Raw genomic sequence first — 23,324 nt, forward strand, 5'->3', positions numbered from 1 at the left:
AACCTAATTTCGATGGGGTCGCTGGGCAAGGCCTCCTTGAGGAGGGGATATTGAAGGAGACGGGGTCTGTCACCGAGGGAGAGTGGGGAGTGGGTGGAGAACAGGTGCAAACACACTAAAGAAGAAGCCGAGATCTTGGCGTGGCAGAGGAAGGACGGTGAGCCTGCCAGGCTGGAGCCGAGGCAGAGCTGGGAAGAGGCCCCAGGGCCCCAGGGCGAGAGGGCAGTATCAGGAGCTGAGTCAGGCAGGGCCCAATGCTGCTGCAGTCAGTGGGGAGCTGGCAAACGGTTTTCAGAAGGGGCATGTTTGATCAGGTTTCCGGAAGTGAATGTGAGATGACTAGCTCTTCCATGGAAGAGGCGGTGATGATGGGAAAGCAGTTCAGAAGACTCTGCAGCTGTCCAGGAAGCAGACGGTGGCTCAGTCCAGGATGGGGTAGAGAAGGGGAGAAGTAGACAGGTTGGAAATATTTGGGGGACAGAGGGCTATTGGGGTTTGCTGATGCATGCGATGCAGAGGATGAGAGAAAGGGAAACATCAAAGATGAATACCAGGTTTGTGGCTTAAGCAACTGAGTGAATGGTGGTACCAGGTGGAGGAACAGGTGAGGCGGGGGGGGGGGGGTGGGGGGGGGATAACCAGAGTTCATGTTTGAGCACCTTACATTGAGAGGCTGGGAGACTGGCAAGTGGAGAGGTCCAGTGGGCTGGGCAGAGACGTGAGCTGGAGATGGTAAGACTACCCAGGGAGGGAGTGCAACTCCTTTGCCTGAGTAGAGGAGGAGCAAAGGCACTGAGGAAGAGTGCCAGGGAAGGAGGAAGGACACCAGGAGAGGGCAGTGGTGTTCGCAGGAGGAGGAGGGTGGGCCACCATGCCCAACACTCCTGAGAGGGCTGTGCAACGAAGCCTGGAAAGTGCCCTTTGGAGTTGGCAAGATGGAGGGCATTGCTGACCTTGACAAAGGCAGTGTCAGTGACTCCATTTCCTGCCCCTCTCCTCTCCCTGAGCTGGAGCAGGACCCCTCCTGCCAGGTTCTTCCCTCCCCTGCATTTCTCTTGCTGCTCTGTGATGACAGGTGGGTTGCTCTTCTCCTCCACTGGGGGTGAGCATCTTGAGGGCAGGACACCTGTTCAACCTACATGCCCCTAGAACAGAACTCCTCCCTGAAATCAGTCAACAGACGCTTAAACAGCACTAACTGTGGACAAGGCACCTCATGGGCCCAGTACCATGGCACAATCTCCAGTTCCTCTGCTGTCCAGCATCATGAAGGATGTGAAAACAGGGAGTTTGATCAACTAACCGCCCCAGACACTGGAACCAAATTCATAGATCTCCTCACCAAAACTGATCAGAGAGAACCGAAGGGGGGTCCTTGTGGAAGCCAGGCGACAGAGCCTGCAGGGTGCTCTCCCACACAGTGCCTCGTTGCAGCCTCATGGCCACCCTTTTACCTCCTCTTGGCCGGAGGAGGAAGTTGAGGCAGCAGGAGGTGAAGTGCTTTCCCCGAGATCACGCTGAGCTAGGAACCCCGCAGCTGCAACCCATGTCTCCCCAGCACGGGCACACGCCAGCCTGCAGCCACCCAGGGCCTCCTCCTGCAGGACACGCGAACGCTCGCACTGCAGAGGGGCTGTCCCTCTGCCCACCTTCCTATACCCCTGGCCCATTACTTATCCCTTCTCTTCCTCTGACCACGGTTTTACATATGAATTTGAAATAATACCACGTCACATGGTGAGTCACTCTCGTTTCAATTCTCCTTCACATGTTCTGCTTAATCAAGAGAAAGGCTCAGTTTGAAGGAGATGGCTTTGAAACCTCTCTAATGTCTGCTCAGCTCCTTTAAAAAAACGTGGTAAAATACACATAACATACAATTTACCGTCTTATCCATTTTTAAATGTTTAATTTGGTGGCGTTAATTACATTCACAATATTGTGCAACCATCACCACCAGCCATCCTCAGAACTTTTTCATCTTGCAGAACTGAAACCCTGTACCCGTTAAATAATAACTCCCATCTCCCCTCCCCAGTCCTGGCAACTGCCCTCCTACTTTCTGTCTCTATGAATTTGACTACCCTAGTACCTGGTATTAATGGAATCATACCGTCATCTCCTGTTTTAAACAGAAAGAGATCAGGCCGCAGGCTCATGGCCTGCCTCACATTGTCCTGTCTGTGGTTATCAACACTTTGATGCTTCCCTTCTCTTTGTAGCTGGTGATGCTGGTTTTCCATTTAGGGTAGGGACAGTAGGTTTCCCTTTTCATATAAACAGATTTAAGTAGGAAAAATAATTCATAGTGAAAGGTTGAAGGTAGAGAGGCTCTCAGACAGAGAAGAGAGGGTGGGAGGGTGGGAGGTGGGGAGCTCTAGCCTTGATCGTGGAGGCTACTTGTGCCGAGCCCTCTTTGACCCTGATACCAGCCCCACGTGGGCTGCGGCAAAAGAATGTGCTCCCTATTCCATGCACCCGGCCTCTTCAGCTTCCCGTCACCATCTGGAAAAGGCTTTCTGTACCTCTCACCTTTGCCCCCTATCCATTCATCCATCCACTTATTTATTCAGCAAACCTGGCTGTCCAGACTCTGTGCTGGGCTCTGGGGAATGCTCAGGCCTCTAGGCCTGGGTTCCTCCCAGTCTACCCCCTCCTCCATGCCTTCTTCCTTCTTTCTTTCTTGTTTATTTAATCCTGACCTCTCTCATCCAAGACCCTGCTATGCAGGCTCTGGCTCCGCTCTGAATTCCTAGCAGGGTCTCAAGGTCAGGCAACTATGTGGCCAATGTTGATACCTAAAGGATTATAGACATAGGGTGAAGCTGCCCCACCCAAAGAGGTCAGCAGCGTGCCGTTCCCCTGCACAGATGTGAGCCCAACTTTGCCAAATAATCCTGTTGCTCAACGAGTCGGAAACCCTCATGTGTACAAGAATTCAACTTTTTGCTAATATTCTGTGGCCCACCAGCATCAGTTTGTGACCTCTATCTGGTCATGTTAGGAGTGAGTCCTGTTCAGTTAGTGTCCGCTTCCCCCCAGAGGGTGTGAGGTGCTCTTGGGAGCTCCTAGAGGGCAGAGTCAAGCCAGTCCACCCCAGGCCCACCTGCTCTTGGGGGTCCCGAGGCTGCCAGTCTGATTAACAAGTAGATTTCTAGGTGCCTGATGTCAGCAAGTGACGGAGGGAGATACCATGGAAGTCAGGATTGCTGGGGAATTGAGACCATAGCCCAGGTCTGGCACCGCCAGAACCACATGCCAGCCAGCCAGCCATGCCACTGCAGATTTACAGACCTTATCAAGAAGGGCCTGCATGGGTCTAGGGGACCACCAGAGCCCCTCTGATGGGCACAAGTGACACCCATAGCTCTCTCGACTGCAAGTTATGAGAAATCCAAGCCCTACTGTCTAAATAAACATGAAAATAATTGGCTCCAGCATCCAGAAAGTTCCTAGTAATCTGGTCTTGGGCTTGATTGGATCCAGGAGCTCAACAAATCAGAAGGCTGCCTCCCCTCTCCTCTGGCTCTGCTTCCCTGTGCACCCCGCCCCCCCCCAGAGGACCTCCCTCTAAGGAAGGTCGCCCTGAGTGGCAAGATGGCCTCCTAGTTCCAGACCTCTTCCCATCAGCTTAGCAACTCCAGAGGATTTTCACTGGTCCAGACTGGGTCACGTGCCTACCCCTGAACCAATGACACAGTCAGGAATGCAGTGTCCTGATTGGCCAAGTCCCCCTCCCCCATCAAGTTCAAGAGTGTGGTGCTGCAAGGAAAATGTGAGTCCCTGATCAGAAGAGAGATTCCAGGGCTTCCTCTTTCCAAGCCCCTGCTCTGTGTCTTGCAGCTGTGCCTGCCTTCAGAAAACCCAAGATGAGGCGATTTAGCTGAAAGCTGGGAATATGGTGGTCAGACACAGAACAAAGCAGTCTTGTGTCTTAGCCCATGCTGGGGGGGTTGCTTGTTGCTGCATAACTGCCCCTCCCCCAGCAACCTGGTCACACACTCCCACTCCTTGAAGTGTCTTCAAATTTGTCTCTGTTCCTGGCAACCCCCAGCTTAGGACAGAATCCATAAATGTCAGCTGCCATCATTATTCTATCATATACTCAGTTTAAAGGTTTTAGTTTTCACTGGAGCGTTTTAATTAACCAGAGCCTCTGTCTAAAGTGTTGACTGGACTTGCTTTCCAGTGTAAGAGAGGGTTAGGCTAGGGCTGGACCACCTATTGGTTTGCTAATCTCCCCCCTCGGAATCCACAGCAGCAGCGTGAGCTTGATCTGAACAGTAATCAAGTCTTGGGGAGTGGGCTGGGCCTGGGACTCCGGCTGACCTGGCAGGCTGTGCAGACAGATCCCCAGGGCTGCGGGAGGACAGGAGCCAAGCCTCTGAGGCCTTCCCACACTCAGTTCCTTGGCCCTGGGTCCTGCTCATCCTGCCTGGCCCCGACGCCACAGCCCACACCGGTGCAGTGGTGCAGCCAGTTTGACCCCTCTTCCTCTGGTTTTCCTGTGTGTAGCCTCACAAGACCCCCCAGCTTTGGCTCAGCCAGGCAGCCACAGTTGTCCAGCTCTGCCTGATAGCAAAGCCTGGGCCAGCTCCACTCCCAGTCACAGCCCACACCTTCCCTCATCAACCCTCTCCAGTGCTCCTTAACTTTTGTGAGGTGCCTTTAAGGAGCTGGTAACAGTTATGCACCAGCTGCCCAGGAAAGTGCACCTGATAGGCCGGCACTGTCAGCAGGCAGTTTCCTGGGACCCTGAAGGCTGCCTGGGGGCCCTGGGTTAAGGAATCCTATCTGGGAAGAACTTTCCCCTTGCAACCCCCATGGGATTACTTCTTAACGCTTGTATCCTGGGTCCTTACCCTCCACCATCATCAGGGCCTAAACCACATATGAAGGTAAGCCAATGCCCCTAATTTTTTAATGAATAATAATAATAATAATTGTTGATACATATTGAACACTTACTTTATGCTAGATACTATAGCAAATGCATTATAGGTATTAATACATTTATTTCTCACAGCAACTCTGTAGGTTGGAATAATTAAAATCACACCCATTTTACAGATGAGGAAATTGAGGCACCAAGAGGTTAAGGAATTTCCCAAAGTCTCATGGCAGAGGGAAGGTGCTGTCCTCCCTACACAGCAGCTGTTTTACCACCTCTAGTGTAATGCACAGTCTCCCTCAAGGCTGTGTCAATGTTTGGACACAGAATGAAATGAACTCAAAGAGCCAAAGGTGAACTGCTCCAGATGAGTAGCCATCAGTGACTTCTGAAGACTCCAAGTCTTTGTGCAGGCTGTTTCTGCTGCCTCGGACATAACTTTTCTATTGTTCCTGCCAAATTCATTCATCTTTCCAACCTAGAGGCTACTTCCTCTAAGCAGCCTTCTTAGTGTCCAGGAGTAGATTGGATGCCCTTGCCCCAAACTCCACGTGAATTCGTAGCCCCCAGAATTTTCCCATCCTAGCACTTATCGCTCTGTACTGCAACTGCCAACCTACATGACTGCCTCCCTTCCAGACTGGAAGTTCCTGAGTGGGCAGGGATTATTAAAGTCTTGCTTTACTTTGTTTTAAATTATTTTTTTAAAAAATAACTATTTTATTCTTTAGGTATTACATATGCTCAGTAAAGTGCACAAATCACAAATGTGATTGAACTTTTATATATGTACACAGCCATGTAACCACCACTCAGATCAAGATATAAAACATGTGCATGGTGGTACCCAGAATCCCACCCCAGAGGGGTCTTATTGCTGTCACCACAGTTTTTGTCTTTTCTTAAACTTCTAATAACTGGCATCACACAGGAATACTGTTTTGTATCTGGCTTCTTGTGTTTACCATTATGTCTGTGAGATTCATCCATATTGCTGTATGTTTCAGTGGTTTGTCCTTTTTATTGTTGTGTAGTATTCCACTGAATGAATATACCAAAATTTACTTATCCATTTTACCACTGACGAAAATATCGCCTAGGGTATAGAACATCAGGAATTCTTATTCTTTGCTGGTAGCAGTATAAATTGCTACAACCACTATGGAAAACTGTCTTGTCTATCATTGTTCAACAATTGTCATTTATTGGGTAGTTATTATGTGCCAGGCTCTGTACTCAGCATTTCATCTGCATTATTTCACTTAATCCTTACAATGACCCTAAGAAGCAGATAGATGCCATACATGAAATAAGACAATCATGGTATCAACATCACAGGATTATTGTGAAGTTTAGTTGAGATAATACTTTGAAGGATTTAGGGCAAATCTGCTATTTTGGAAATGTCTGTGATACCTGTTATTGTTACTACCTAAGGGCTGGGAATTCAGGAGCCTGGGTTCCCATGCCTACCTATGCCAATCCGAGCAAGTCATCTCAGCAGCCTTGACCTCAGAGCCCCTGGAAGGTCAACAATCTGCTAGCAGGGACCTCTGAGGATGACACAAGTCAGGCCCTCCAGTAAGATCTAGTCTCTAACTTCAAGAAGACAGTCATGGAGGGAGGAGGTCCAAGACTGGGACTGTAAATCAGGAAGGGGCTTAGGAGTGTTTAGGAGCCCTCTGCTACATGCTTCTTCTAGAAGTTTAGTACAGTAGGTACTTTCAAGTGATGATTGTTCAATACCTGTCTCTCTCCTTAGCCTGTAAACTCCACAAGGGCTTGGTCATTGTGTTTTTCAAGCATTCCTTCACAAGTAAGATTTAAGTGCCTCCCTTCCTCCAGGGACTTTGCCAAGAGCTGGGAGATACAGCAGTGAACAAGACAGACAAGGTAGGGAGCGGGGCACCAAACACGGACAGGAGCAAGAGACATATGGTGGCAAGGGCTGTGAAGGAACCACAGCAGGGCAATGAGGTGGACAGGAACTCCTGGGGAGAGGGGTGCTCTAGATTAAGTGGTCACTGAAGACCTTAAAGTTCTCGGGAAGGATGAGCAGCCAGAAGGGGCTAGAGCTGGGGACAACAAACTCCAAGGCCCTGACATGAGAAAGGACACAGGGTGGCCAAAAGAGCTGTGAGGGGAGGGGGTTGAAGGAATGGTCTGAGAGGGGGTGAGGGCCAGTCCACGCGGAGTCCTGTAGGGCAGGGAGTGTGGATTTGATTTTACGGCCCGTCGATGGAAACTCTTAAGCTAGAGAGGTCTGCGTGAAATCCCAGCATCAGAAAGGTCTTCTGAAGAATTTTTGGGGAAGGGGCACACATGGAAGGTGCTCTACTATTAGCTGAATGGACGCAAGCACGCATGGACAGAGGGATGGACGCGCGTCCAGGAGTAACAGCTGTTCCCCAGGGGGCCCCAGATCAGGCGGCCTGAGGCCCTGGTTCTAGGCTCTGTGACCAGGCGCTGTGACCTTGGGCACACCCCCGCCCCGACTCAGGGCCCGGAACCCTGAGTCTCGGGGGCGGGGAGGACGTGCAAGGAGGGACAGGGCGCGCGCGCCGGAGGCCGACGGACGTCGGGTCTTCTGGCAGACCCCAGCCGGGGCCCGAACCCCAGCCGCCAGCCGTGTTTACATTCCACCCGCGCAGGCCACGCGGCTTTTTGCCGCTCCAGCGCCGCTCGGCTCCGCCCCCAGAGCCCGGTGGCCCGCCCCTCTGCCGCGCTCGCGCCAGAGCTCCCCCGCGTCCCGCCTGCGCGGCCCCGCCCCCCCGCGCGCGCGGGCCAGCCCACGAGTCCGGCCCCGCGCGGGCTCGGCAGCTCTAGCCGCGCAGGCCCCGCCCGGCCTCCGGGCCTCGCCTCTCCGGCGCGCAGGCCCTGTCACTTAGCCCCGCCCCGCGCTGGCCCTGCCCCTGGCGGTCCGGAGCTCTGGGGCCGGCCCGCGCCGCGTGGGGCGGTCCTGAGGGCGGTGGCTGGGCGGGCCCGGGCCCTCGGGCTGCCGCTGAGGGGCTCCCAGCCGGCCGGGGCGGGGCGGAGGGTGGCGGGAGGGCGGGAGGGCGCGAGGGCGGGCCGGGGGCCTGTTCCGCGCGCAGGGATTTTTAAATGTCCCGCTCTTAGCCGGGCGCAGGAGCAGCCGGCTTGGCCGCCAGCGCGGTGTAGGGGGCAGGCGCGGATCCCGCCACCGCCGCGCGCTCGGCCCGCCGCAGCCTCCCGCCTCCCGGCTTCCCGCTCGCCTCTGCCTCCTGCCTCCGGTCTCGGCTCGTGCAGCCCGCCTGCCTGCCGCGGAGACGGCTTCGGGTAAGGACCCCGCCGCGGGCTGCCGGACGGCGCGGCAGGCTGGGACTCCTGGAGCGCCCGGGTCGGGCCGGGCCGGGGTGGGGGTGGGGCGAGGCCGGGTCGCCGGGTCCCTGGAGGCGTCAGCGCGGGGTGACCCGGTAGGGTGACTCAGGGACAGCTTACGGGGAGGTGTTGAGGGGAAGACTGAGGCAGCCGGGGCCCCGAGGGAGGCGATGGGCCGGCGAGGGCTTCGGGGGGCGTCGAGGCCCCCCACTCACCCTAGGTTCCGACCCGGCATCGCGGGCCGCTGGCGGCGCCGCGGGTGACAGGCCACCCCGGGCCCATCGGCCATTTTCCCGACCGGCCCGGGAGGCTCCCGCCGCTGCTGCCGCCCGCGCGGGAGGGGGAGGGGTGCCCGGGACGGACCGGCGGGCCCTGGTCCCCTCCGCCGGCCGTCCTCACCCCACTGCCGCTTCGTGCCCCCAGGCCTGAGGTTTGATCCTGCGCCCAGCGCCATGCCGAGGGAAAAGAAGGAGAGGTGAGTGGCCTGGCCGCTGCGGGGAAGGGGAAGGTGTGCAGTGGTGGGGGAGGGGTGGGCCGAGATTTGGGGAGAACTCTTACCTCCGTGCCATCCTGGATTTTCAGGGATGGGAAGGAACCCGGCACCATGAAAGAGGAAAGCGGCACCGATGTCTCTGTTCGCTCCAGGAAAAGGAAGGCAAATGTGGCCGTTGTGAGTACAAAGGAGACAGGTGGGGGAGGATTCCCCCCCACCCCCCATCTTACCTGGGTACCAGGCTGGGTTCTGACCTCATATTTATTGATAGGGGGTCAAAGGGGGCGCGTTTGGCAGAAATGGTGCTCATAACCTTACCAGCTTTCTTTTTCTTCTCTCTCTCTCTGTGTTTTTTTTTGTCTTTGGGCTGTTTGGTGTGTTTCCTTGGGGTGTGGGTTGTTTTATGTTAGTTTTTGCAGGATCCAGATGAAGAAGTTGCCAAAATTGACAGGACCGTGAGAAGCCAGTGTGGCAGTCAGGTAGGTACATTTTCTGATTGGGTCTAAGTTGAGGGTCTCCTTTTTTGGGGTCACATTAAGTCTCATACTTCCTTGCCTTCCGCTGAAGGCTTTTTCTCTAACTGTGGCCACAGTCCATACGACTGAGCGCTGTGCCTGTCAGTGGGCACTGACCTCTGCCAGCCTTGAGATTCCAGGAAGGTCTGTGTTCCTGACTGACATCCCTGAGATGACAAATATGCGCTGATGTCTGGAAGAACCAGAATGGACCTCACATAACTCAGTCCTCTCCTTTTGCCCTTGAGGAAACTGAGACTCAGAGGAAGAAAGTAACCCAGAGTCCTGTGCAAGCCAGGGGCGGAGCCTGTCCTACAGCCTCTCTGTGGGCTGGTGAACTGCGGGGAGGGCTCCTAACACAGAACTCTTTGGGTAACTGTGAGGATAGGGGTTTGTGTGTACACATAAGCACACATCCACACTTGTGTTTCTTCGTCATGGTGCTTAAGGACTTCCCTTCCCTGCTCCCACCCCCTTTAGGTCATGTTTCAAACTTTTTCCCCCTTGCTGAAAGTTCTTCTGGCCCATCCAGCAATTACCTACAGTGATCACTGCCACCTGGAGCTTGATCTGGCCTCCACCAGAGTATTAGTAGGACATTGTGTGTAATGATATGTGCATCTCAACACATTTTTAAAATTGACTAAGTCCATTTCTCTTGCCCCTCCTTCATGGAGTTCCCGCCATATTTCTTGCATGCTCATGGTATCATCATAATATCAGAAGTTCCTAGCAGAAAAAGCTTGTATTATCTCTCTGCCTCCAGAAATGGCTGGAGCCTGTAGTTATGGCTCTAGTAGGGGAAGCAGCCTATCTCCAAACTAGCTGATTAGGCTTTCTGACGCTATAGCAGATGAAAGCTGAGCAGGAATAGTATTTGAGCTGAGGATACCTGATTCGGTTAGCAGTGGCAGCACATCACTTTGTAGGGCAGTGAGCAACAGCCATAGCAGCTGGGTTCGGAAGAGTGAAGGGCTTCAAAGCCGAGGGCCCCATTATTTATAACAAGTTGTTACTGCACATAAGACCCTAGTAATTAGTATTTCTGGGGAGGTTCCACTGAATATTGAACAATGGCTTGATGATTTCCTTGCTGTATTAAAAAAAGAAATACTTCACTCTAGGAAAGGAAATAAGACAGTGCATTCCAAGTTCTTTCCTTTTTTTCCTTTTTTCTCCCTGTAAAGACTTCAAACCAAGCAAGTTAATTTTTGTGGATTTCTACTAAAATGGACCTCTACTTTGTGAAATTCAAGATTGGTTATTTTCCCACCTGTGTTTTGAAGTTTTTAACTGAGGATGAAGCAAAGCTGTCCCTGTTGACTTCTTGGAGTTTTAGAGTAGTTTCTGTTCTCAAAGATAACCTGAGCTGTGCCTAGGGTGGCTAAGACAGGGCTTTGGTCCTATCCTTGGACTGCAGAGAGTTGATAGATGTGATACATGAATAGCCATATTATTTCCCACCAGAAGGCGTTTTCATGGTTGTTCAGAGATTAATGACAACAGGTTTCTACACATTTTGCAAAGTAGATAGCTTGAAAATTACCCATCATTTATGGAGCAATCAATGTCTTATGTTATTTCTCTGTGTAGATTCATGAAGCTAGAATTTTGGGGTAACAACCTTTTTGCCAATTAATTATACAGAATTTTTCTCTGGAGTTATCATAGTTCAGCCTTGTTTAACAGCTCTGAGCTACTTGCAGCCCTCATGCTCAACTCCATGAAACTGCTTCATCAAGACCACATGGAACCTTTGATTCTTACCTTAGGTTTTTCTCAATGAAGATAATACTCTTTTATCTAAAGTCTATTTAACATATCCATTTTTGTTGTTCAATTTTTTGCATGAGACCCAACTTTTTTACTGAAGTGGAGTCCTGGAATTTCTATTAGTTACTCCTCAGAACATAATTTTGCATAAGGTAGTTTTATTCTTAGTTAAAAGTGGCATAAAGAGTCAGGGGTTGTTGGGAATAATCAAAATTGGTCTCTTGCTGTTACCCCATTCCTTCCTAAAGTCAGACTGATCTTGCTTTCTTTGAGACATGGTATACACTCAAGTTAAATGATACAGACTTCATTATTCAGCTTCATCCACTGGTTCCTAAAAGGCCAACTTTGGGGACCATTTGTCTGCTTGTGGTTCACCCAATCTGTCTGTGAACTACAGGTAGGGAAATGTTACCATTTTATCTCCAAAAGCCTCCTCTCAGCTATTTCAGCCATGTGGCTATAGAGGGTGACAACCAGCTTCTGCTTTCAAAACTAGAATTCATTGTTGAATGAAGAGCAACCTAAAGCAGTTGTAATGTGACCCTTTTTGAGTCAAGGAAATACTACCAGCACATGATACTAGAACTGGAAGAGGATGTTGCCCTTCTCCAACAGCTGTTGGCAAGAGCTGTCATGGTTAATTTGCATGCCCAATTCTTTGCACATTGGATGGAGAAGAGCTTTATCCTGCTTTGCTCTTCTCAGTACCCTGAAAGTGCTCTGGCTTCCTCTGAAAGTGACCGGTGTGCTGTGATAGCCACCCTGTCCCATATCTTCCAGGCAGCACTTAGAGCCCAAGTTTCCATGTTCATTTATAGTCCTCTCCGTTGTCTCTTTTCTAGTCAATATTAATGATCTCTGTGCTTTAAAAAAAAAAAAAAATGCCAAGAGTCTCAGACTTTTTCACAGAGCCTTCCATACTGGCAGGATTGTTAACATTCCCTGTCTTCAATAAAATTAGTATTTTATAATTTTAAAAATCAATAATAGTCCTTTAGAGTAAGATAATAGAGTAGCTTTAAAAGGAAAAATGTTAGGGCTTCCCTGGTGGCGCAGTGGTTGAGAATCTGCCTGCCAATGCAGGGGACACGGGTTCGAGCCCTGGTCTGGGACAGTCCCACATGCCGCGGAGCGACTAGGCCCGTGAGCCACAACTACTGAGCCTGTGCGTCTGGAGCCTGTGCTCCACAACGGGAGAGGCCGCGATAGTGAGAGGCCCGTGCACCGCGATGAAGAGTGGCCCCCGCTTGCCACAACTAGAGAAAGCCCTCGCACAGAAACGAAGACCCAACACAGCCATAAATAAATAAATAATTAATTAATTAAAAAAAAAATTTCCACCTTTGAATAAATAAAAAGCACAGTCAAGGACTCTGATATCTTCAACTGTATTCAAAGACTATGTAATTAACCTCTTAAAAAAAGGAAAAATGTTAAATGGCAAAATGAAATTATTTTCCAAATATTAAAAATTGACTTAAATTAAGTATCTGGAATCTTTAAAAGAAGCATTGTTTGGGTTTTTAATGATGGTTTATTCAATTAGCATTTATCACTCTGCAAGGCTTTGGAGTGGGTTTCAGAGGTCTTCAGGAATATCTAAGCTTTCTCTCTACAGACTTTTTAATATATCCTGTGACTATTGCTTGATTCGGTTTTAGCTAGGCGGATACTCCTTTTGTTTCATTTTGAGTTAAGGAAAAGGAAAGGTCCCCGTTATGTAATAATTTTGGCTTGACCTGCAACCAAAGGAAGATGTCACATTTGGTGGGTTTTGTTTTAAAGTGGGGAGACTTTAAATATAGATGGCAATCAGTTTACATTTTGATTTTTCTATACTTGTGATTGTGGAGTGCTTATATAAATGCTTTTACTGGAAATTGTCTTTCACTTTTAAGACATTTCATTAGGTTAGTTGTACTTATTAAAAAACCAAATCTTTGAATTGTGACCAAATAATCTCACAACACACTTTAGGAGTCATGCTCAGTATCTTACTGAGCTGCCAATAGATTTTATTCTTTTGTTTTTTTGGTAACGTAAGAGCTGTTTGCATTTTGTCTTACCCTTCCTGCATCTATTTTGCTGCTCAAACACTTCATATGAGGATGATGATGTGGAGGGTAAAATGCTACTGACTGTAGTTTTCTTAGGTTTTGCTGCATAGACTCCTAAGCTAATGACAAAATGAAATGAAAGCTTGGAGTCATTTCTGTGTCTTCCATGTTATCTCCATCTTAATTTAGGCCAGAATATTGACTTAGGCCTAGAGATTTCTCTCCAGCGTGAAGACATTTTCTGTTTTACTGGCTGTTTGACAAATCAATGAATGTAAAAACAGCTGGTTTACATCAAACATTTTTTTAATGTGTCTTTCTTTACAGCCTTGGGACAGTAATACAGTCTGTGAAAACCCCTGCTCCTTGATTCCCACACCTGACAAAGAAGAGGATGAGCTCGTATACCCAAATTCTGCATATAAGCCTCAGAGTTGCACACCATCCAGAGCCTCACCACTGCCTGTACTGAAGTAAGCTGGCTGCTGAGTGCCTTCTGGATCTCTTACTCCCTGTGTGCACTCCCGCCTCACTAGTATGGATGCATACTGACACCTGTCTTTTGCTTGCTTTTGTTTTTTGTAGCTGGGCAAATAGAGAGGAAGTATGGAAAATCATGTTAAACAAGGAAAAGACATACTTGAGGGATAAGCACTTTATGCAGCGGCACCCTCTTCTGCAGCCTAAAATGCGAGCGATTCTTCTAGATTGGTTAATGGAGGTGAGCTGGAGCCTTCCTGTTAACTAGAAGCATTGGCCATTTCTAGGTTCTTCTGTGCTGTTATAATCTCTTCAAGTGTTTGATTCCATTGACACATTCTGTGTCTCTGAACTGTGGTATCTATAGTACAGTGGCCTAACTTTTTTGCTTATGTACTTCCTTAAAAGAATTTCTGAAGTATCTTTACCCCTTAGATATTTTTAAGTTGGCATCTAATTTTTTTTCTCAAAGTTTAAATAGTTGCAACGGTTGTATTTTCCAATTAATCATAAATATTGATATTTGATCTTTCAGTCTGTACACTCAAATTGCTTTTGAGTGAACACAGTGGAATGTGGGTAACAGCTATTTGATAGCCACTACCAAATGTTTTAAAAATATATGAACAAATTTATCTTTAAGTCAGAAAATTTACAGTGTTTCTTTTTAACTCCTTGGGATTCATTTCTCTTTACCCACAGAATTTTATCCTAACAAAATATATTGATCAAATCTTTTATTGATCACACTATCATACTTCTCTACAATAATTGATCAAAATAAGAAGTATTACAAATTGTGATAAATAATTGTCAAACATAAAAAATAATATTGTAGGGGCTTCCCTGGTGGCGCAGTGGTTGAGAATCTGCCTGCCAATGCAGGGGACACGGGTTCGAGCCCTGGTCTGGGAAGATCCCACATGCCACGGAGCAACTGGGCCCGTGAGCCACAGTTACTGAGCCTGCGCGTCTGGAGCCTGTGCTCCGCAACAAGAGAGGCCGCGATGGTGAGAGGCCCGCGCACCGCGATGAAGAGTGGTCCCCACTTGCCACAACTAGAGAAAGCCCTCGCACAGAAACGAAGACCCAACACAGTGATAAATAAATAAATAAATAAATAAATAAATAAATAATATTGTATAGGCAGTGCACCTCTTTCTGGGAGGAAGTGTGGGTGACTCAGTAGTGGCTCAATTAAGGACACTTCCTGGACACCTCTGTAAGCCTTGGGTGGGTGACAAGTGGGCTTTCTTCTGTGATGTGGAAGGACATCTCAGGCAGATCCGTTATATGAAAGCACATATGGAAGTTGAGTGTCTAAGTATTCCCTAAAAATGAACTGTGCCACGTACCCTTTAGGAAGTCTGTATTAGCAGGGGTACGTGTACCCCTGTTGTGCTTGTCCTAGAATCAAATCCCCTGCTGCCATTTAACGTCTGTGTGCCTCAGTCAGGCAAGTCACTTAACTTTGAGTCTTGGTTTTCTCATCTGTAATGTTTTCTAGCAATATTTGCTTGCAGAGTTTGTGTGGATTAGAAATAGTGTATATGAAGTACAGTTTACATAGTAGGCAAGAAAAGATAGCTATTTTTATCATTCTTAATTTGCTTTTCTTTATTGGTCCCTGAAAATGTCAACATAGAAAATGTACAAATGTACAAATTCTTTGGCCTTGCAGTTGTCCACAGACCCACCATGGCACATAGCCCTTAGGGGCCTTTTGGAACATTTTATAATTCCTTGAAGCATTAGATGTGGTATGCTTTAACCTCTCAGGCTTCAGCTCATAAGATGTTGTGACTGAGAGGTTCTATTTTATATAATGCAATTGATGCCATTGATGCAATTGATACTTTAAAGAAATGATTTTCCCTGCAAGTCAATCAAAAAAGTCATGTAATACTATTGAAAGGATAGAAAAGAATGGTAACCTTTATGTCTTCAGTGGGACAAGACTGGAGTCCACAGTTCACAGGCAGGCTCGTCTGCAGCGATGTTAAGTTTCCCAGCCCCTAGCCCAGCCAAGAAGTCTGTATGTAAGAAAGGCAGTGCTTACGCTGTGTGCCCAATGGTGAGCTGGGTAAAATAGTCTGGAAGTTTGTTCCTTAGAGAACAGAAGCTCTAATTTTACTTCTAATCCTATTGTAGTTGTGTTATTTTATAAAAACTAACTCTAAATATGGCTCCACCTGGACTTCAGAAACATTCTTTGGTGATTGATGGAGTTTTCTACTAATGTTCTGTTTGTTGTTTCCTTTGGTGCCTTTTCTACTTATTAACCCCATGAAGTGTACTTACATGGGATATACTGTTTAGGAACAGCAGTTTTAAATGCACAATCAGACATTTGATGACAGTAATGAATTGAGGTCTAATATTTCCTTGGTCCTTTTCAACTCCATCATGTACACTATTTCACCATACCTCACAGCAATCCTGTGAGGTAGGCAAAACAGGTATTGTCCTAATTTTATAGTCTGAGATAATCCGAGATAAATGGGTTTGTCTAAAGGGAGCCTATGCTAGGTCTCCGAGTCTTTTGTTTAATGTTTTTAAAACACCATTTGCCTCTTGTGATTAACAGATTAACAGTGTTTTAGTGTTTAGTGTTGTAGTCTTTAAATAAATGTATGTTCCAGCTTTCAAACTTTCATACTGATAGTGCCCATTGTGAAGAAATATGGTAGTTCTTTCCTCATGTCATAATGAAACTTATAAAGGGGGACACCTTTCTTTGAGAAAATTCCATTTTTCCTTGAAATGCTGCTTTTAACAGGCTGTGAATGTACCTTCTTTCCGCAGCCTATGAGCATATGCTCTTATATTATAGATCACAGGACACTTCATCCTTATACCTGAGTTCCAGTTTTTCATTGTGCATGTGCTTAGGGACAAGCAAGGTAACCATCCTTTCAGAAAAGCCAGGTTCTCTCTCTTGATTTGGTTATATTATCCTTCACCAAACTCATGACAAGTTTTTTGTCTTTCTTTTTTTCTCAAGTAACTGTTCTAAAACTTACTATTTTTTCAGGTGTGTGAAGTCTATAAACTTCACAGAGAGACATTTTACTTGGCACAGGATTTCTTTGATCGGTATATGGCAACACAACAAAATGTTGTAAAAACGCTTTTACAGCTTATTGGGATTTCATCTTTATTTATTGCTGCCAAACTTGAGGTAAATAATTTTCAAATATTTGTTATGTAGTACATGCTTGAGCTCCACTGAGATTAGGGGAAGAGGTCAACTATTTGTCTAAATTTTTCTAATTTGAGGCCTTCTAAAGTTCAGCCACACACACAAAAAAGCTAGAAATTAACCAAGAAAAGTATGAGTATATAAAATGCTTAGGTTAATATAATTCCTTTAATCAAAAAAATTGAACTTTGACCTAAGAGGAGTAAAATTTTGGTGTGATTAGAAGGGTGGATGGGCACAGCTTTCAAACATGTTGAAAAGGTGAAAATTTCAAAGCTCCCCATTGAGTAAAAGTTTGATTGATTGATTGATTGATTGATTGATGTGGGTAAGTGTTTCATTTCTTTCACAATTAATGCATTTTGAACCACTGGAGTGGCTCTTGTATTTATCCCATCAGTGTACCCTTTCTTTCTTTCTATGTCAGCATACTAAAAAGAATAATTTGGGAGGTACATTATAAGCTAAAACTATCAGAGATGGACTTTTTGCTAGTAGTATCTTCCTTTTATTTCCTTTCAGGAAATCTATCCTCCAAAGTTGCACCAGTTTGCTTATGTTACAGATGGGGCTTGTTCAGGAGATGAAATTCTTACCATGGAATTAATCATTATGAAGGTAGGTTACAAGTTAGTTTTTCAGTCCTTTTTAAAAATTCCTACATAATATCTTTTCTATATTCAGCATGAGTGCATCTGGCTAGGTGTTCTCCAGCTGGACACATTGTGGCATGGGAAATGGCTGCATTTTGAACTCCTTTAGAGGACCAAAGGGAGTAGAAATGTCTTTTTCTTTTTTCAACCATTGGTCTCTCTTTTCTCTCTGTTTTCCCTTAGGCTCTTAAGTGGCATTTAAGTCCCCTGACCATTGTGTCCTGGCTGAATGTATACATGCAGGTTGCATATCTAAATGATTTTTATGAAGTGCTCCTGCCGCAGTATCCTCAGCAAATCTTCATACAGATTGCAGAGGTAAGTGGCTTTATTACCTCTGTGGGGCGACCTACCCCACCACTAGATTGAGTAGCTCTAGAAGGGATGTGTGTTGGCCGTGTCCCTCAGTGTTCTTTTCTTCTCCATAGCTTTTAGATCTCTGTGTCCTGGATGTCGGCTGCTTAGAATTTTCTTACGGGGTACTTGCTGCTTCTGCCTTGTATCATTTCTCTTCATCTGAATTGATGCAAAAGGTTTCAGGTACGTTGGCTTTCCAGTCCATTCACAGGTGTATTGAACTTATAAACCAGTTGTTGGCCTCAGATTGAGTCTAACATGTATTTTCATTGCAGGGTATCAGTGGTGTGATATAGAGAGGTGTGTCAAGTGGATGGTTCCATTTGCCATGGTTATAAGGGAAACAGGAGGTTCCAAACTTAAGCACTTCAGGGGAGTTCCTGCTGAAGATGCACACAACATCCAGACCCATATAAACAGCTTGGATTTGCTGGTCAGTACGGTTCCTTGTTTCCCAGACGAATTCTTAAAACTGCCCGAGCAGCCTCTTCACTCTCTTTCCCACAGGCTCCAGATATCCCAGAAAGACTCCAGTTCTTTTAATTCCGTGGCAAAGAAAAATGGTGGTCAACAGATCCTGTCTCTAAGTATCATGTAGCCCAGAGACTTTTAGATTGTTCTTTGCTATTTTTTTCCTTCACTCATCTCTGTAGAAAAAAGCACAAAGTAAGTGAAGCCCAAAGGATACATTCTTCCATTTTAACATTTCTGGCTTTTATTCTTATCAACAGGACAAAGCCCAAGTAAAGAAAGCCATATTGTCTGAAGAAAATAGGATTTCTCCTCTCCCCACTGGGGTCCTCACTCCCCCACAGAGCAGTAAGAAGCAGAGCAGTGGGCAAGGAACAGCATGACCACACCAGCATCCTCACCAAAGACAGCTGTGCGGAAGTGCCTGCCCCCAGTTCTCTCCCGTCTACTGCAGCAGAGGCGTGCGTTAGCTTTTACAGATATTTAAATGGAAGAGCATGCCTCTTCCGCAACAGAAGGCTTCTGTGGATGGCATTGGACAGGGAGAAGTGTTTTTTATTGAATGCTTAGATTTTTTTAATAAGTGGGTCAAGTACACCAGCCACCTCCAGAACACCAATGAGTGCTCCAGATGCTGCTAAGGAGGGTGCTACTTGACTTGATTGACTGTTCACACAAATAACAAAGGCTTGAAGTTGAGGAGTGCCATGTTGCTGTTGGTCTCCCCCTGGCTGTTCTGGGTCGAGTCGTATTAAGTGGAACAGGTGGTTGTGAGCGTTACGATGCGCAGCCCACAACCAGCTATGCTGGGGGCCTCCCCTTTCCATACTATCAGTTGACAGTGTACAATGCCTTTTATGAACTATTGTTTTGTAAGTGCTGCTATGTTTATCCGTTTTTTAATAAAGATAAAACACTGTCTTTGAGACAGCTGGTTTTATGAGCTATGTCTGGTAATTTAAGTTACGAGTCAACTTTGACTGCGGCTATATCAGGTTCTCTCTTTTAACTTCATGCTTCTCGAAGCTCAAGCCTCTCAAGCAAATACATTAAAAGAAAACTTTTGAAGTGAGCTTCAGGTGCAGCCTCACAGGCCTCCTCAGGGCCCCTGAGCTGGAATGAGGCTCTGATTGGCATCTTCCAACAGTGCCCTGTGCAGTGGTGGCTCCGGGCGGGCTCACTGGCTGGCTGTGGTGATAGTAGTGAAGTCACGTCTGCATCGAGAGGATTCTTAGGTATGATCCTTCCCGAGCACAGGACAAGGGTCATAAAGTATCTGTAATTAGTGTTATTTAATACTCTTTCCATCCTTACCCAAAGCTTAACCTAAAGTATTTTTTTTGTTTGGAGAACTTGTTAACATAGTAGCCTAAAACTACACTTTGAACAAGAAAATGCAAAGTAGAATTATATGTAGTTCAAGGCTGTGATATTCGTATATAGCCTGCTCCCTGACCACTGATGGAATCACCAAGTGCCTTGCCAGCAGGGGCGGCTACTGTCCCCTGTGAGGCCCAGTGTGTACAGGTCACACCATGTGTTGTGGGACATTCCCGAAGTGATGGCCTCGTCAAGTCTTGTTTCATTTTCTCACAGTGCTTTGGTGTATGTATGGGTTCATTAAGGGAGGGTGAATGAGCAAATAAATATCATTTATTTCAACTTGGTATTTTATTATTTTGCAAAAATCTATCTGAAGTAGAAAGAAAAACAGCCACTTTTAATCTACCACATTTATATGAAATTTGAGAGCGATCCTACTTTTTCACATTGTGATGTTATAGTTCTGGCAGTTCTAGTACAGTTTTCTTAATATGCATTATAAATCTACATGTAATGGTATTTAGTCAAATGATACTCCTAGCTAATTATTTCTTCATCTCAGAGATGCTCTTGCCTTATAAGTAGTGAATTTTTTTTTATAGAGATGTACACGTATAAATTGTGTGCTTTTTTCAGTATGTTTTTTTTTTTAATTTTATTTATTTATTTATTTATGGCTGTGTTGGGTCTTCGTTTCTGTGCAAGGGCTTTCTCTAGTTGCGGCAAGTGGGGGCCACTCTTCATCGTGGTGCGCGGGCCTCTCACTATCGCAGCCTCTCTTGTTGCGGAGCACAGGCTCCAGACGCGCAGGCTCAGCAATTGTGGCTCACGGGCCCAGCTGCTCCGCGGCATGTGGGATCTTCCCAGACCAGGGCTCGAACCCGTGTCCCCTGCATTGGCAGGCAGATTCTCAACCACTGCGCCACCAGGGAAGCCCAAGTAGTGAATTTTTAATGGTGATCATTTGTGACTTGAAAAATCTTAAAAGTGGTTAATTTATATTTGACATTCTGTGCAAAAATATGGCACTGAACACATTTCTATTTTCAAAGTTTTATATAAGTTTGAGAGCTTATATTTGGCAAATGTGAGGAAACACTGGTTTGAAAGGATGTTTGAGGTAAATGCTTCATGGACCGTTTGGCAAGCTGTTGTACTGCAGAGAGTGTTAGTTACTGAGTGTGCTGAGATGAGGCTGCCTTACGTGTGAACTGTCAGAGGGCTGCATTTCTGGAGACTCAGTATTTTTTTAAATGGCAGTGTTGCCACAGGCAGCTCTTAATAATCTGTGCTAATAAAGGATAAATCCCAGAAGGTAAGTGAAATCCATAGTAGCCAATATTTTCTGTGGCCCTGCCAGAAACCCTAAATGCCACTAGTAAGTAAAATCAAGTTTCCCCTCTTAAAGGAGCTTCTTCCGTTTGCTAGCAGTCAGTATAAACTTTGGCCCCTCACTGGTCAGCTCTATACCCATTTGCCAGATCACGTTTGTTCTGCAATTCATCTGAAACCAGCTGAGGCAAGGTGGTATCAAACAGATAGCAGGGGTGGAAGTGGCAGCTCTAGTCACCTCTGGTGAACAAATGCTCTGAGGCAGAGATGTGTCAGCAGGAAGGACCCAGAAAAGCAACGGGAGTGTGGGCCCTTGTTCTAACTTAACTTGTGTTAGAGCTAGAGAAACAGTAATTTACCAAAAGCAACCATAAAGACTGATTGGATCGTGGTAGAGCACACCACACCCTCACATCCCACCCCAGCTCACAGAATTCACACACTGGCCCTCATCAGGGCTGCTGTCAGGTCTCTGTCCCCCGTGCCCAAGAAAGAAAACACTGGTCTTCAGGTGGTGGGTGCTGAAGGTTTTCCAAGGTCCCCCGTATGGAACTTGGACAGCTCGTTTCACGGAGGTCATTTCATACCAGTGGGTGAATAAAGGATGCTGAGGTTCATGTTCCTGAGGCCGGTAAGCAAAACTGTGGGGTCCTTTAAGATTTGGAGCTTAGTGTGAGGCTACACTTCTCCAACTCAGACACAAAGGAGATTGGAGTTTATTTGGGCAAAATTAGGCTGTACCTCAGAGCAGGGATGGAAAGAGAAATCAAATCTGATAACGTCTAGTCATATTTACCCAACCGTGCATTTTCCTACCACATGTTCAGCATTTTGAAATTCAAATCACATTTATACCTTGGACATTGTTAGAAGACTATTTTTATCCCTGCTGTAATCATCTAATTTGCTGATTACAGGTCTCAAATTGCCACAGAGAACTCAATTTTTGAAAGAATTGTCCTGTTTGATCAAATATGTTATTCAAGCAATGCAGTCATTTGTTCCACAAGGTTACCTGCCAGGCAGAGCTAACCAGGAGTAATAGCATTAGAAGCCTATACTTAAAATCAAGCATTAGCTAATCTGCCTGTGACAATAGAGTCTTAAATATAATTTGCAGCAGATTCTTTAGTTCTTGCACTGACAGACAATTGCATTTTGTATTCAATGAGCATAGATTTTTCCTACCCCATCCCAATTCCAAATTTAACTCAGAAGACTCTAATGTGCTCAGCTTCACAGGCTAACAGGTACTATTTCCCAGGAGCCTCAGACAGGAGGGCAATGCTATCCTTTATTCAATAAACACTCCCTCTGCCCCCCTTTTAAATCATTTTACTGATCAATGCCAATTCCAAAAATTGTGTAGCATCTGACTGTGCGGTGAGGTGCATGTCTGATGCTGGTGTCCCTGGCATGATGTGTGAGCTGGCCTCCCCTGGGAGCCCCTGCTGTGCGTTGGGCACTACCAGCCCTGGAGACAAAAGCCTGCAGGGCACAGACCACCGAGAGCTCATGAGAGCCTGGGAGACAGAAGAACAGCTGGAATCCTCCAGAGGGCAGCGATACGAAAGGCGAGCATGGAGTGGGAGCCGTACCTGTGCTTGAGAGGGAGGCTGTTGAGTCCTCCCCAGCAGGCCTGGAAAAGTGGAGTTGAAGGAGGGAGGCGAGGCAGAAGAGGCGACAAAGGCTACATCACAAAGGGCTTTTGCACGTCAAGCTCAAGACGGGCCTGATATCCCTGGCAGCAGAGCTGGGGTGTAAGAGGAGAGTGAGAGCTCAAAGCGACATGTGGGCACAGAGGTTGAGGAAACAAGCCCAGAGTCATGCTTCTGTGCCACAGAAAAGTGACTGTGCAGGCCGCGAGGGGCACGAAGGAAGACGAAGGGGCATCAATGAAAGTAACTTCCAAATGGCCCTGCCTGAGTGACTGCCATGCATCACTCCCAGGCCACAGTGATCTCGGGCCCTGCACCTCTGCATCCTCAGCCAGCTGGAACCTCACCTCCTGCAGGAGATGGACCCTGTCTGGGGCCCACACTGATGTCATTTCTTCGTTCAGCTCTGGAGGCAGTTACCTGGAGCTGGGACCTGGCCCTGCCACTTCACAATGTGATTTTGGGCACCATGCTTAACTTCTCCAAGCCTAGTAATTCTCAGCTGTGAAATGGGGATGATAACAGTATTTGCCCCATGAAGTTAAGAGGGAGATTCAATGGGAGAATGCATAAAAAATGCTTAGCATAGCACCTAGCACATTAAAAAGAAACAATAAAAGATGGTTGCCGCTGCTATTATGGCCGCTGATGCTGCTGGTGATAATAAGGTAGGCTGTCAGACTGAGGCCCTGGAGGGGAGTAGCCCTGCAATGGGGACTCCAAGAACACTTGGCACTTGCTCTGAGGCGCCCTTAGCCTTCCTAAGCTCCTCCCCCG

At 46.9% G+C, this 23,324-nt stretch overlaps 1 protein-coding gene across 1 annotated transcript; it reads left to right on the forward strand.

The window, feature by feature from the left end:
• The first annotated feature begins 7,946 nt into the window (after nt 1-7,946).
• On the forward strand, nt 7,947-19,838 carry CCNE1 (cyclin E1). The gene is made up of 12 exons (XM_057535071.1): nt 7,947-8,188; nt 8,654-8,705; nt 8,813-8,900; nt 9,134-9,202; nt 13,399-13,544; nt 13,657-13,792; nt 16,586-16,732; nt 17,276-17,371; nt 17,590-17,724; nt 17,835-17,946; nt 18,039-18,196; nt 18,495-19,838. Exons 2-12 carry the CDS (start codon nt 8,683-8,685, stop codon nt 18,615-18,617), a joined length of 1,233 nt encoding a protein of 410 aa, XP_057391054.1. The 5' UTR covers nt 7,947-8,188; nt 8,654-8,682; the 3' UTR covers nt 18,618-19,838.
• Nucleotides 19,839-23,324: the final 3,486 nt, after the last annotated feature.

The sequence above is a fragment of the Balaenoptera acutorostrata genome, chromosome 19, assembly GCF_949987535.1.
Source record: "Balaenoptera acutorostrata chromosome 19, mBalAcu1.1, whole genome shotgun sequence".
Lineage (NCBI taxonomy): Eukaryota > Metazoa > Chordata > Mammalia > Artiodactyla > Balaenopteridae > Balaenoptera > Balaenoptera acutorostrata.